This window comes from Cynocephalus volans, chromosome 7 (assembly GCF_027409185.1).
Source record: "Cynocephalus volans isolate mCynVol1 chromosome 7, mCynVol1.pri, whole genome shotgun sequence".
Taxonomy (NCBI): Eukaryota; Metazoa; Chordata; class Mammalia; order Dermoptera; family Cynocephalidae; genus Cynocephalus; species Cynocephalus volans.
The window spans coordinates 78,932,311-78,948,809 of record NC_084466.1 but is presented as its reverse complement, the minus strand read 5'-3'; the positions used below and the strand labels follow the sequence as shown (position 1 = coordinate 78,948,809).

Here is a 16,499-nt window from a genome sequence, read left to right as displayed (position 1 = left end):
CTCAGGAGAGTATGGTGCTGGGAGCACAGCAGTGCTCCCGCCGCGGGTTCGGATCCTATATAAGGATGGCCGGTGCGCTCACTGGCTGAGTGCGGTGCGGCCGGTCACAAAAAGACAAAAAAAAAAAAAAAAAATACATTTTTCATTGTCACCAATATATTTGTGTTTTTGTTATTTATTTCTAACTTGGTTTTATTGTAGTCTATATAACAGTCATTTGGAATATTTTTAGGCTTACTTTATGGCCTAGTTCATGTTCAGTTTTCATAAATGGGGAAAAGGGTATATATTCTTTAATTTGGAGGGTATAATATTCTCTTTATATTGCGTGCTTCAGATACTTCTTTCTTTCCTGCCTTCACTGCTTTATTCCTTCATTCCTTCATTCTTCTTTTGTTTTATCTGCTTGGTTTATCATTTGCTAGGGGAGGAAGGTGGAAATCTTGCACAGTGATGGTGGATTGACCATTTCTCCTTGTGGAACTGCCGCTCTTGCCCTTTATACTCTGAGGCTATGTTAGTTACCTGCAAACAGGTTTAGGATTGTTACGTCCTCTTAGTGAACTTACCTTTATCTCTAGTGATGCTTTTCATCTTAATGTTTGTTTTGTTCACATGACTTTCTATACTAGTTTTCTTTTGGTATTTGCCACATAATCGTTTTTTATCTTTTTCTTTCAACCCTTTTATGTCATTATCTTTTAGATATGTCTCTTTTAAAGAGAACATGTCTTTTTTTTCCCTGTGTTTGATAACTAAATAGCAAATTTACATTTACATTGATTGTGATAACTAGTATAGTATTTGAATTGATGTCTATTACTTTATTTATCCTTTTCTACCCCCATTTTCTGTCTGTTTTTCTTTTTAGAACTTCTTTGACTTCTATTTGATTTTTTTTCCCTTTAATCTATATTTTTACTTCTCTACTATTTTGGCTGTTCAATCTGTATGTCTATACTTTATTGGTTATTTTAAATATTTTAACATGCATTCTTAACCTAACTATAGCTAATTAATCAGTATCCAGAAAAATCAAGGTTCTTAACATACTTCTACTCTGATATCCCACTCCCAATTTACGTGCTATTGTTGTTCAATATTTTTATTCTCTTTTTGTCCCCCCTGAAACTTAGCTATTATTACTACTTTATACAGTTAACACTCATATAAGCTTCATTATGTGTTTGCCAGTATCTTTGCTGACTGTTTCATCTTGCTTCTTGGATCTTCTAACTGGGATCTTTTTATTCTTCCTAAAGTACATCTTTAGAAATTCCCTTAGTGAAGTGGCACGTTCTCTGAGTTTTTTTGTTTCTTTAAAAATATTTATTTCAACTTTGTTCTTAAAGCATAGTTCTATCATGCATACGATTCTAGAGTGTTCAGTCATCTTCTCTCATCAGAGTGGTGTGATTCCACTGTGCTCTGGCCTCTGTTACTGCTGTGGTGTTGAGAAATCAGTTCTCAGTCTAGTACGGTTCCTTTGTGCGTAATCTGTCATTTTTCTGCCTGCTTTTAATATTCTTTGTTTTTCGTGTTCTGCAGTTTCATTGGAACATGTCTAGGTGTAGACTGTTTTTTGTAATCTTGCTTAGGATTCATTGGGTCTTTCTATAATAGTATTGTTAAGCAATTTTTGAAAATTCTCATCTATTATCTTTTCAATTATTTTTTCATCCCTACTCTCTCTGTTACGTCCTCCTGGAACTCTAGAAGTACGCTAGAGGTATGAACTTCACTCTTCCATTTCTATTTCTTGTGCTACCTTTTAGATAATTTTGGAAGCTTCACTCTTTAGTTCCTACTTTTTTATTCATCTGTGTCTAATGTTATTTACCCTAACCATTAAATTTTTCATTCTAATTATTATATTTTTCATTTCTAGGAGTTCTATTCAGTTATTTTTCAAATTTGCTTGTTTTGTATAATCTTTTTAAAAAATAATTTTGCTCATGTTTTAAACTTTTTCTCTTCTTTATAAAAATATATTAAATATAGTAATTTTATAATCTGATAATTCAGTGGCTGAAGTCTCTTGAGTCTGATGTATAATCTTTTTAAAAAATAATTTTGCTCATGTTTTAAACTTTTTCTCTTCTTTATAAAAATATATTAAATATAGTAATTTTATAATCTGATAATTCAGTGGCTGAAGTCTCTTGAGTCTGATGTATAATCTTTTTAAAAAATAATTTTGCTCATGTTTTAAACTTTTTCTCTTCTTTATAAAAATATATTAAATATAGTAATTTTATAATCTGATAATTCAGTGGCTGAAGTCTCTTGAGTCTGATGTATAATCTTTTTAAAAAATAATTTTGCTCATGTTTTAAACTTTTTCTCTTCTTTATAAAAATATATTAAATATAGTAATTTTATAATCTGATAATTCAGTAGCTGAAGTCTCTTGAGTCTGATTAAATTGTGTGTGCTGGTCTTCTTGTTCATTCTCTTTTTTTTGCACTTTTGTGATTTTTCTCTGAGTACTCTTGTGCCTTTGGAAAAGTCCTCTGAGGCCTATATTAAGGTTGTGGGTAAGGACTTACATTAGCTTCTGCCTGCTGCTGGCAGATTATACTGACTTGGGGCTACTTTAAATTTCTCTGCTTGAGGTGTTTTGGGACCTCGTAGGTGACACACGTTAGGGAGGCCTGGCTTTTGGTTACAAGATCGCAGAGGAGATTTGGAGATGACGTTTCCCTTCCATCCAGGTGCAAGGTCCCAGCTTTCTGTGGGGTTGCTGTTGGCCATGCCCCACCTCAGGCGGCCATAGGCCTCTGTCTTGTCACTCTCAGAAACTCAGCGTCACCGGGACCCAGCCAGCGCCCACGGTGGAAAACCACCCCGGTGCCCTTTTTCCCAGGTTCTCACTTTCACATTTTTGTTCTCACAGCTTCCACATTTTTGTACCAACTGAGCAATATGTTTAAAATGATTTTAAAGACACTTTATCTAGCATTTTTAGATATTTGTGGAGAGTCATTCAGGCTACGTAATTACCATTCTGCAGGAAAACAGCCATGATAATATTTTCTTACATTTCTCTGTGATGTTTTAGAATGTGTTCCTTCCTGAAATTGCTTATTGACAATTTTGGAGTTTTTGGAGGTCAGAATATTGATTCATACTTAATTGTTAATAAAAGATTAGGTTGATTCATATGGAATTACCATTTTTTAGTTTTAAAACAAAACAACCCTGTTGAATGTTGACACGTTGACATGGCTCAGTCTAATACTGTCTATAGAAGGTATGTTCTCCCTTGATGTATTTTATACTTCGTTATAAAGTACAAAGTGTTGGTTGAGCTCCTTCTTCATTGCCAATCTCCTGTCTTGCGACAGATTGCCCTCTACATCTGGGACAAGGGCGGAGGACCTCCCCTTACCCCAGTGCCTGAGTTTTGTACAGACAGGACAGACTCCTACTGTGCTACCACATTCCATTCTTTTCTACCACTTTGTGTAAGTAATAGAAGAAAAAGTAACTTGCATATCAAAGGAAAATTTGCATGCTGTGCATAGTGTTGTCCTAGCACTTCACATACTAAAAAAAGCCCAACAACACTTGCCCTGTACCTGGTAAGAACTATATATTACGTCTCTAGCAATGACAAAGGTAGGTGCTGTTGTCACCCCACCTTGCATGTGAGGAAAGAGAGGCAACTGGAAGCTGAGTACTTGCTCAGGGCTAAGAGAAGTGAAGGTTATGACCAGCACCCTGTCACCCCAGAGCCTTTGTGAGGTACCGCCTGCCACTGCTGTTTAGAATCAGTGTGCCCAGTCATTTCTTTTGTTGATGATATAGCATGTGTTGATTGGAATTTTTATTACATTTCCCAGAAAGGTGATTTCAAACATTTTCTGTGACACCTAAGCCTTCTCCACAAGTCCACCCCCTTTACTCCCTTAGCAGGTGACTCTGCCTTTGATCTTTCTTACCTGAGACTCTCCAGAACTTCCAGAATGAGCTCACTCGTATGGCAGAACTTTGGTCTCCTGGATGCACTTGAAGACTCTGAACTCACTAGGTTGTTAGCAGTTCCTTGTCATGAGGGAAACTATGTTCACCAACATCAGATGTTTCCTGTTATTTTTCTTCTGTGTGTGCAATTTAAAAAATAAATGTATACACATACACACACACAGCAAAACACAACAGAGTACGGCAGTGGGAGGGAATCTGTAATGTTTGCAGTCCCTCAGGAGGAAAATCAGTCTTTCTAGACATTTAACTTGCTTGCTTTTTAATGTCCCTCCTAGTGCCTTTATTGACATGACAAAGCTGTGGTTAGGAGTGATTGTAAACTAGCCCCAGATGATGTAGGAGGCAGGATTGCATATCATTCCAGACCTGAGACAGGTACTAAAACAGTCAGAACACCCCCTCCCATGAAACAACTGAAGGGTGTGTTGTTGTCAAGTCCCTGCATGTGTCGCCTTTACATCTTCTGTTGTACTCAAGAGCATGCGACATCTAATGTGGGTGTGAAGTTAAGGGAATGCTGACTCATATATTCATATATTTTTTTCTTGTTTTTTAGGGAAAGCCAGTGAAGAAGGAAGATATTTTTGTTGCAGTAAAAACATGCAAGAAATTTCATGGTGACAGAAGTATGTTTTGGGTTATTTATTTTTATTGAACTTTTAAAATCCAAACTGCCTTTTTAAAAAAGTACAAAACAGTTCTAAATGCAAGAGAGGGACAATGACAGATAGAATGTTGAAGTGAAAGAAGTTAATTAATTAGTATTCCTCATCATGCCACTTCAATCAACAAGATCAGTTAGGAAGGACAATTTTGTATTGAAATGTGCGTTGTCATAGCCCTTCTAAAAACTGTTTACAGCAGTATTCTAAATTGGAAATGGAAAAGCTCAGCTGTGGCAATCTTGGAGACACTATGTGAATAGCAATCCATTTTGTGAACCACTGTCCTATTATGTGCATACAGTCTCTGAACCATATGGAGAATATTAGAGGGGATTTCAAGGTAACGGAATGACAACAAAGAATGTTTCTTGGATACCGTTTCTCGTTTTTATATTTATTTCAAATGCACCCACTGGAACTTTTAAATAAAGATATATATTTGCTCACAAGTAGATATTTTGGAGAAAAGTTTGGAAAAGCTGCCTTAGAAACATTGGTCCTTTCATAAGGAAATCCTGGCATGCAGAGGAATGTTGTTTTTATTCAAGTTTTTGGTGTCATTACAGAATTCTGTTAAGTTATGGTGACAGTGTTTTTTTAAAAAGCCTATTCTCGATATAGACATGATTTTCCTCTTTGTTCACCTTATTTCAAGCAGCACTTTTCTGAAATTGAAAATTAGGCAGTCTTTCGCATTTTCTAATTTTAGCACATTTTAATTTTTTTCCATGAAAAGACTTGCTTTCACCAAGGGTGTGATATTTATGTAGGAAAGATTTCTAAACCAGCTGTCATTTTTGTGGGATTGGAGCTATGGGGGAGGTTCATTTATATACTTATGTGATAATATGATATATACAAATTATATTGTAAAGGGAAGATATTTTATAAATAAAAGACTACTGTAATTTGGGATTATAGTATTTTCTAAGACATCAACATCAATTAAAATCTGGTTATAATCAAATTGTGGGAAGACGGCAGGCTAGAGAAACCCAGGGCACATTTCTCCCACAGAAGATGACCAGAACAAGGCCACCGCTACCAGCATTGCACTTGCTGGTGACGTTGTCAGGACATCGGACTGTCGCCTGCCTTCCCACTGTGAGTTTTGCCCTATCCCACGCTGCTGTCACCTGTAATGCAACTCCAGCTGCTGCTGTTGCTGGAAGCCATCCTAACTGGTGCTACAGCTTCAACCAGGCCAGATGTGCACAGGATCCCCTCCCACACCCCTGCACCAGGCAGACCAACCACGTGGGACCCCCACCGAAGCAGCCTCAACAGCCAGCTCAGCTTCTTGCAGGTCTGCTGCCATAGTGGTGGTAGTTGTGTGCAGTTCAGCTGCTGCTGCCATGGCCATCACATCAGCAGGACCGGCTGGGTGTCGGAACCCCTGCTAATGTTTAAGCAGTATCAACTCCGTCTGGAGGTGGGACCTCTTGCTGCTGCCTGCAGTACAGTGGCCATTGCCAAGGACCTTCCACATAGCCGTATAAGCAAGACCAGCTGCAGTCAGGACCCCTGCCCAAGCCACCTCACTGGCCAGCCTGGCTGTGTGTGAGACCCATCTGCTTGCAGTGCAGTGGCCATTGCCAGGGGCCGTCCACACCACCTCACCAGCCAACCCAGCTGTACATGGGTCCCCTGCCCAAGCCGCCTCACCAGCTGGTCCTGTTATGTGTGGGATCCCCATCATAGTCACGTGCAGTGTGGCTGCTGCTACTGTAGCCATTGCACCAGCCAGATAGACTGGGCACAGAACCCCTAGCCAGGCCATTGCATCAGCCAGACCAGCAGTGGGCATGACTCCCTGCCGATAATGAAGAAGTAGTCAGCCTAGTCGGGTATGGGACCTTGGCTGCTATTGCCTGTACCACTGCTTTTGCCACTACTGCCACCAGCAGTCACACACATTGCTGTCACTGCCGCTGCACCACTCAGACTGGCTGAAGACAGGACCCACCATGTCACCATACATTAAGACAAGAAGGGTCACAAATGGAGACACCAGAAAGAGGTAAGCTAGTGCAGACCCACACTCCAGTGACACAATTCATGGGGACTTTCACCCCATGTGCAGTGAGCACAACTGCCTTCACCCAGGGAGAGTCACACATACAAAAACCTGGAGAATACAGAAACCCAAGATAACCAAATAGTGTACAGAAGAAAATTCCCAGCCACCACCAACCCAGCCCCCAACCAAAGGAAGCAAGAACCCTGGAGAAGCCTTGGCTTGTTGGGCAAGGAACCAGAAACCTTGCCCAGGGTCACTTATTCAAGCTGAAGAGATCTAGTATACACCAGTGCACCCATCAGGGTCACAGGTCACTAGCCAGAGAGCCAATAAGTCCACCTAGGCTTACTCACCCCACCCAAAGAGTGACAAGGAACACAGACAATTTGCCCAAGATCTGGAGGGCTAGCCCACATCCTCAACATCCCAACTAACCTCAACAAGAAATCACTAAGTACCCCAGTGACTACACCACAGAGTCATTCACACACAGCTCCAACACTGAATATGACAGAAGTACCCACACAGAGACTGCACTGCTGAGTCTACCCAGAACCAATACTAATACACCCTATTCAACAATCAATATAAAACACATTTATGGGAAGAAATCTCTCTCTTCAAAGCCCACTTCAGAGTAATAGAAGAAGGAACTGCTCAACTGGATGACTAGAAATCAAAGTAGAGAGACTAGAAATATGAAAAAACAGGGAAATATGACACCACCAAAGGAATGCAATAATTCTCAAGTACCAGACCCCATAGAGCAGGAAACCATTGAAATGACTGAAAAGGAACTTCAAGTAACAATCTTGAACAAACTTAATGAGATACAGAAAGACTCAGATAACACAATGAAACAAGAAAAACAATCCAGGACTTGAAGGATGAAATTTACAGAGATAAATTCCATAAAAAATAATGTAGCAGAACTCCTGGAAGTGAAAGACTCTTTCAGTGAAATAAAAGCTACAACTGAGAGTGTAAGCAGCAGGTTAGAGCAAGCCAAGGAAAGAATTGCTGATCTTAAAGATAGTCTTTTTGAAATACCCAAGCAGACAAAAAAAAAAAAAAAAAAAATTAAAAAAAACGAGAATGTAAGAGAGCTAACAGACCACCTTAACTGCACAAATATTCAAGTCATGGGTGTTCTGGATGGGGAGGAGAAAGAAAAAGGTATTGAAAACATATTCAGTGAAATAATAGTGGAAAACTTCCCAGGTATTGGTAGATATGTAGACTTCCAGATCCAAGAGGCCCAAAGGTCCCCAAACAGATTTAACCCAAAAAGGTCCTCTCTGAGACACATCATAGTCAAACTGTCAAAAGTCAAAGAATCCTAAAAATAGCAGGAGAAAATCATCATGTCACCTATAAGGGAAAGCTCCTTCAGGCTAACAGTAGACTTCTCAACAGAAACTCTCCAGGCCAGAGGAGATTGGGATGATATATTCAAAGTACTCAAAGAAAAAAAAAACCTACCAACCAAGAATACTTTACCCAGCAAGGTTATCCTTCAGAAATGAAGGGGAAATAGTGTATTTTCCAGACAAACAGAAGCTACAAGAGTTCACCATCACATGACCAGCTCTACAAGAAATCCTTAAGGGAGTCCTGCATCTGGAACCTCAAAAATGATAATCACTACCATTAATACCCTAGAAAGAACAAACACAACTGGTAGAGCAGATATGCAAACAAGAAAGAGAAAGAAACTATACCATACCACTTCAAAAAACAAAGAAAACTGAAGACAAACAATAACAGAGAAAGAAAGGGAAAAAAAGATATTTAAATCAACCATAGGAAAAGCAATTAAATAAGGAATAAGACAGTACTTCTTAATAACAACCCTAAGTGTAAATGGATTAAATTCCCCACCCAAAAGACAGACTGATTGGATTAAAAAGCTAGACCCAACTATATGCTGTCTTCAAGAGCATTGTCTCACTGGTAAAGATGCACACAGAATAATAGTGAAGGGATGGAAAAAGATATACCATGCAAATGGAAATCAAAAACAAGCAGGAGTATCTATTCATATATGAGATAAAATAGACTTTAAACCAAAAACCATAAAAAGAGACAAAGATGGACATTATATAATGATAAAGGGATCTATTCGGCAAGAAGACATAACAACCATAAATAATATGCACCCAACACTGGAGCACCCAGATGTATAAAGCATACACTATTAGAGCTAAGGAAAGAGATAACCCTGATATGATAATAGTTGGGGACCTGAACACACCTCTCTCAGCATTGGACAGATCATCTAGGAAACAAATCAACAGAGAAACACAGGATTAAAACTACACCTTAGACCAATTGGACGTGGCAGATATCTACAGAACATTTCATCTAACAGCTACAGAATATATATTCTTCTCATCAGCATATGGAACATTCTCCAGGATAGACTCCATGTTAGGTCACAAATCAAGTATCAACAAATTTTTAAAAATTTCAAGAGTCTTTTCAAACCACAGTGGATTAAAACTAGAAATCAATAACAAACAAAATTCTGGAAACTATACAAATGCATGGAAATTAAACAACATGCTCGTGAATGACCCTTGGGTCCAAGAAGAAATTAAACAGGAAATCAAAAAATTTTGTGACAGTAGTGAAAATAAAGACATATTCCAAAATTTGTGGGTATAGCAAAAGCAGTACTAAGAGGGAAGTTTATGGTTATAAGTGCACATATCAAAAGAATGGAAAGTTTTCAAATAAACAACCTAATGCTACACCTCAATGAGAAAAGCAAGAACAATCTGACCCCAAAATTAGTAGATGAAAAGAAATAATTAAGAGCAGAACTAAATTAAATAGAGACCCAAAAAATGATACAGAAGATCAATGAAACAAAAAATTGTTTTTTTGGAAAGATAAAATAGACAAACCATTAGCAAGGCAAACTAAAAAAAGAAGAAAGTCCCAGATAACAAAAATCAGAAATGAAAGAGGAGACATTACAACTAATACCACAGAAATATGAAGAATCATTAGAGACTATTAAAAACAACTTTATGCCAACAAATTTGAAAACCTGGAAGAAATGGATAAATTTCTCGACACAAACAAATTACGAAGACTAAACCAAGGAGACATAGGAAACCTGAACAGACCAATAACAAGCAATGAGATTGAAGCAGTAATCAGCAGTCTCCCAACAAAGAAAAGTCCAGGACAAGATGGCTTTACTGCTGAATTCTACCAAAGCTTTAAAGAGGAGTTAATACCAATTCTCTTCAAACTATTCCAAAAAATTGAAACAGAAGCCATTCTCTCAAACTCATTCTGTGAGGCCAGCAACACCCTGATGCTAAAACCAGACAAAAATACAAAAAAAGAAAACTACAGGCCAATATCCTTGATGAACATAGGCACAAAAATCCTCAACAAAATATTAGCAATCAGAATGCAGCAATACGTCAAAAAAATTATACATCACAATCCAGTGGGATTCATCCCAAGGATGCAAGGATGGTTCAACATATACAAGTCAATAAATGTGATACATCACATCAACAAAATCAAGGACAAAAACCATATGATTATCTCAGTAGACACAGAAAAAGCATTTGGCAGAATTCAACATCCCTTCATGATAAAGACTCTTAGTAAATTAGGTATAGAAGGACGGTATCTCAACACAAGAAAAGCCATATATGACAAACCCACTGCCAATATCATCCCACAGGCACAAGACAAGGATGCCCAATATCACCAGTCCTATTTAGCATAGTAGTGGAAGTACTAACCAGAGCAATCAGGCAAGATAAAGAAAGAAAGGGCATCCAGATTGGAAAGGATGAAGTCATACCGTCCCTGTTTGCAGATGACACGATCCTATATATAGAAAAACCTAAAGACTCTTCCAAAAAACTCTTAGAGCTGATAAACAATTTCAGTAAAGTTGAAGGATATAAAAGCAACATGCAAAGATCAGTACTGTTGTTATACTCCAGTAACAAACTAGCAGAAAAAGACATCAAGAAAGCAAGCCCATTTAAAATAGTACCCCAAAAGTGAAATACCTAGGAATCAATTTAACCAAAATAAAAGAGATAAAAGATCTCTACAATGAGAACTACAAATCACTGCTGAAAGAAATTAAAGAGGACACAAAAAGATGGAAAGACATTCCATGCTCCTGGATTGGAAGAATTAACATTGTGAAAATGGCCATACTACCCAAAGCAATCTACAGGTTCAGTGCAATCCCCATCAAAATACCAATGACATTCCTCACAGAAATAGAAAAAACAATCGTAACATTTCTATGGAACAACAAAAGGCTCTGAATAGCCAAACCTGAACAAAATAAATAAAGCCAGAGGCATAACACTCCCTGACTTCAAACTATGCTACAAAGCTATAGTAACCAAGACAGCATGATACTGACATAAAAACAGACACTCAGACCAGTGGAAGAGCATGGAGAACCCAGAAATCAACCCACATACTTACAGCCATCTGCTCTTTGACAAAGGCAACAAGAACATACATTGGGGAAAAGACTGCCTCTTCAATAAATGGTGCTGGGAAAACTGGACATCCATATGAAGACTAATGAAGCTGGGCCTATACCTCTCACCATACAGCAAACTCAACTCAAAATGGATTAAAGACTGAAATATAGGACCCGAAACTATAAAACTAAAAGGAAACATAGGGGAAACACTTTAGGATATAGGAGTGGGCAAAGACTATGAATAAGACCCCAAAAGCACAGGCTACAAAAAATAAACAAACAGATGGGATTATATCAAACTAAAAAGCAAAAAGACAACCTATAGAATGGGAGAAAATATTTACAAACTATGCATCTGATTAATATCTAGAATGTACAAAGAACTGAAACAACTCAGTAGTAAGAAAACAAGTAAACCAATTAAAAAATGGACAAAGGAGCTGAATAGACATTTCCCATATGAAGGTGTACAAATGGACAACAGACATGTGAAAAAATGCTCAACATCACTCAGCATCAGGGAAGTGTAAATGAAAACCACAGTGAGATATCATTTCACCCCAGTTAAGGGTATAACAAATGCTGGGAATAACAAATGCTGGTGAGGATGTGGAGAAAGGGGAACCTTGCTACACTGTTGGTATGACTGTAAATTAGTACAGCCTTTATGGAAAACAGTGTGGAGGTTCCTCAAACTACTACAGCTAGAACTGCCATATGATCCAGCAATCCTACTGTTGCATAAAGGGATGCAAACCATCATGTCAAAGGAATACCTGCACTCTCATGTTTATTGCAGCCCTATTTCCAGTAGCCAAGAGTTGGAATCAACCTAAATGTCCATTGACAGATAACCGGGTAAGGAATATGTGGTATATATACTCAATGAAATACTACTGTGCCATAACAAAGAATAAAATTCTGCCATTCACAGCAACGTGGATAAACTTAGAGAAAATTATTGTAAGTGAAATAAGCCAAGCACAGAAAGAGAAATACTGCAAGTCCTTACTCAGAAGTGGGAGCTAAATTAAGAGAGAATAGAAAGAAAGTAAGAAAGAGAGAATCACAATAATACATTAAACTTTCAAAAAAAAAAAAAAAAAGAACTGTGGTTATTAGAAGTGGGAATGGGGGTGGGGGTTAGGGAGAAATTAGTTAAGGGTCACAAAGATTATGTTTTGTAAACATGAGTATACTAATTATCCTGATTTGATCACCACATATTGTATACATGTATTGATATTCGATTCTGTACCCCACAAATATACATATCAATAAAAAAAAATCTGGTTATGATCAAATGTCTTAAAAGCATGTTAACTATAAACCTTCACATTTGCCTAAAGTAGTCACCATAGCTACCGTCAAGCAGGGCACGTGGACAGGGGTAGTTTGTTTCTTTTCCTGTGTACTCTGTGGTAGAAACACTTGAAGTAACAAAGGCCAAAAGACAGTGAAGGATTAAAAACAGATAAGAAACTGAAAACATAGATAAGAAACTGCATTTATCTTTGAAAAATTGAGAGTGGGCTAGATTCCAAAGTATATTAAATCAGCCTTAATAAATATGTATTCACTATACAAGGAATTCTAAAATAGCAGTTAAAAAAATTTTCATTTATCATAAATTTAACAACTTTAGCTTTTTTTCATAATCTGGAAGGGCTTTGTGGGATGTTTTGAAAAATATCTTTTTTAGAAAAGGTATTGGGGACACAAACTAGACTGCTTTTTGTTTTACTTTATTATATTTATTTACAGCAAGCAGAAGTGTTTGAATTGATTTGATAGTTCTTAAAGCAGCCCTCTGGGTATTATTTCATAATATTGATGTTAACAAGGGTGGGGGTGGGGTTGTGGTACTGGTGTTTTTTCCTTTGAAACACATTTTTCAAATGATGGTGAATCAGTAAAATTAGGGACCCCTCCCTGTTGGATTCTTATTTTACAGAAATGAAAAAAAAAGTTTGTTAATTTTAATTTAGTAATTATGAATAATCTAATTTACTACTTTCTTATTTTGAAGAAGATTGGGATAATCTTTCTAGATATCTGTGAGATGCTTTTATATTTGAATTTTGATTCAAAGTTCTTTAAAAATGTCAAAATCTTAAAAGCCCTTTAGGAGCATTGAAAGCAAACCTCCCAAAGCTAGATGTGTTGATTTGCTGCTGGTAATTTGGATCTGGGGTCATTGAAGTGTGAGAACTAAAAGGAATTCTGAAGCTTTCACAGGTGGGTTTCTGTGGCAAGCCCTCTTTAAACTTGGATATGATTGAAAAGATAGTCTAAGGGAGCAGGATTTTAGGGACTTTGATGTCTGTTTTGCTTGGTGGAAGTGAAGCCTGCCGGGCCACGGGCTCTGCGCCTGTGTTTCAGCAGTCTAGTCCAACCACCAGTTGGCCCAAAGAATTATTCAGTAATCATATCAGTGACAATGCCACAGTAACTGCTTCTAACTGCTAATCTTTTCTACATTTTCAGGTATGTTTTTCACATACATTCTATTATCTGATTTCATGCTGAGCTCCTTGTGATGTGATAATTATTGTTATTCACTTGATATTATAGAGAAGGCTGAGCATGGAAGGATATGCAATTGGCCCAAGTTCTTCTAGCCTGTTGAATAGTGGAGCCAGGAATTGGGTTTTCTGGCTCCTAAATCCCATGTTCTTTCTATCATAGCACAGCTGTACTGTACTCTCCTTGGATGTGTTACACTTAATAAATAGTCTTTGATATTCATGTTGATGTCCTGCTACGGTCAAGGTCAATTTTGACTTGGCCAGAAGCTGTGAAAATAGGCTTTTTATTTTCAGTAGCATTGGGGATAGCAAGGAATTGAAACCCACTGAAGATCTAAGTTAGAAATCAAGCTAGAGATTTAGACTCCCCCCGCCCTCCTGCACCACCCTGTCGAAGCACGTTACTGCTACCATCAAGCAGGGTACATGGGCTGGGTTGTTTTTTTTTTTTTTTTTTCGTTTTTTCGTGACCGGCACTCAGCCAGTGAGTGCACTGGTCATTCTTATATAGGATCCGAACCCGCGGCGGGAGCGTCGCCGCGCTCCCAGCGCCGCACTCTCCCGAGTGCGCCACGGGCTCGGCCCTTTTTTTTCTTATATTTGAAGTAACAAAGGCCAAATGACAACGAGGGGAAAAAAAACATAGGTAAGAAACTGTATCTTTGAAATATTGAGAGTGGGCTATACTGTCACTTGTGGGCACACTGTTTCTAGGCACTGAGCAAAAGAGGACACTAGCCATGGCCCCCACTCCTGGTTCATTATAGTGTTGGTCACCCCTTGGAATGGAACACATTCCATTCAAGGCTCTAGTCACAGCAAGGGGAAATATACATTAAATTCACTTTTTAAAAAGTACTCTTGGAAGAATTGATAATAAAACCAAGATCCAAAATTTAAAAAATATTTTAAGTATTGTGCTTTCTTTTTTCCTAACAATGAAACGTTTATGTAATTGCTCTTGTTTGGATTCTGAAATATCCCATTCTTAGAACATAGTTAGCAAAAATATATGCTATCTTTTGGCTCCAGGAAAGAATACACGTTGACATCATCAAAACAACACTCTCTGAGAAGCAAGCATTTAGTTGGGTCTTAAAGAAACTTGAAAAGTATTATATAGTGTGATGAATTGGGCAGAGCATGTACAATTATATATAAGCAAGGAAAAGATCTGTGGGGTTTCAACATTTGGCTTGGTCTCTTCCTCTTGTTCTGTGTTTTTCTCTGTGTGGCATGAGCTGTCAGACCCTTAGGACTTGTCTTTGCCTCCCTCGGCAGTGGGTTTGGTGCACGTCTCCATTTTTCCACACTGTTTTCCTCATTAGGTGGTGGGTTGTGAGACGCCTTCCTCCTGCAGTCTCCCTCTGATTAAAGAGGGTAAATTGCTAATCGCTCAGCCTTTAGTTCTTTTCACAACTTCCTATGTTCTTAAAAATAAATACCTTATTCCTTCCAGATTTAAAAACAAAAAACAAAAACGTGTTTACTGTCTTTGCTGCTGTGATCTTGTGTAGAAGAGGCAGACCTGAGCACAGCTATTAAAAGGACTGTTTGGTAGCTGGGGTGCTCTTTGATTAAACAGGCTTACAGATACGTGGTACAGTCTGCTGGTTTAAAAGGTGATACTTGAATTAAACGCAACTGGATGAAAGGCCACAGTCCAATCAGGTGAGATGATTAGATGAATTATTGAAGAGAGGAAGGGGGTCGGGTGTTTCCTGGTTCAGTTCTGTCCCAGGCTGTTGAATGGCTGAAGATGTTCCAGGCTGCCCAAAAATGTTGTTTTAGGTCAGCCAGGAGGGATGCTCTTCAGTTTTAGGTACACTTCAGTCTTTGAAATGAAGAATTAGATTACACCTTGTTCTGTGTGTTCCAAGTCCTCTCCTGGGAGGAGAAGTGCAGTTGAGTTCTATTTTGAGGTCACTGACTTGCACAAGGAGAGAAAAGGTCTATCTGCCAATTGAATATAGCAGATTTCTTAAAGTCAAACAGCCGTTCACATTTGATTGTGGGGTAGTTTTTATAAAACGTTCAAATGTTAAGTTCATTTTCATTTGTAATCTGAGACAGTTTTGCACAGCAATGCCCTCGGGGTAAAAATGAGTGTAATGGCCTCATAGTGAGACACATCTCCTGCTTACAGTCTAGAAAGCTCTAGGGAAGATTTATGCCATCTGTGCAGCTAGGTTTTTTTAAAAAAGCAAAATTTATACTTTGCTCCAATTTTAAGTTATCCTGTGGCAAACTTTCTTGAAGGAAGCACTCATAATTATTTTATTATGTGGTAGACATAATACAAACATTCTCTTTACCAAAAATGAGATAATATATCATGTAACTACACTGAAGTATTTTCTCAAAGTTTAATATAAGTAGAAGTACAGTGCTTCAATAAAATATAAAATATTTTAGGAATAATAGAATGAGTTTGTTTTAGAATTCAAACAATGCTAATAAAATGGACCAACATTTTAAACGTCTAATTTATAATCAACCCTGGTTGAAAATAAAAGCCTTAACCTGCTATTATGGAAGAGTTAACCTTGGCTTTAAATTCTTTGCAGCTAGTAGATTTGACAGAAACATGGGAGTTATATTGATGAGGGAAGAGATGATACAAACTGTTGAGTACTTTTGGTATTACAGCATCATAATATCTTACTACATTAAAATGGTTGGCCTATTTTTAAGTGCTTGATAATGATGGTACCAGTCTTGTATGAAAGGGTGAATTGCTGTTTCATGAATAAAACCTTCCTTTAAGCTAGTTTTCAAAACTAGTCCTAGGCCTTTTACTGAAACTCCTGCAA

General features: G+C 37.8%; 1 protein-coding gene across 1 annotated transcript in view; it reads left to right on the top strand.

The window, feature by feature from the left end:
- The window catches only part of B3GLCT (beta 3-glucosyltransferase), a 111,580-nt gene that overhangs the window by 59,217 nt on the left and 35,864 nt on the right, over window positions 1–16,499 (top strand). Inside the window, exons 9-10 of the mRNA XM_063102841.1 lie at window positions 3,348–3,467; window positions 4,547–4,616. Of these exons, the coding sequence (XP_062958911.1) occupies window positions 3,348–3,467; window positions 4,547–4,616 (190 nt within the window). The remainder of the gene's footprint in view (window positions 1–3,347; window positions 3,468–4,546; window positions 4,617–16,499) is intronic.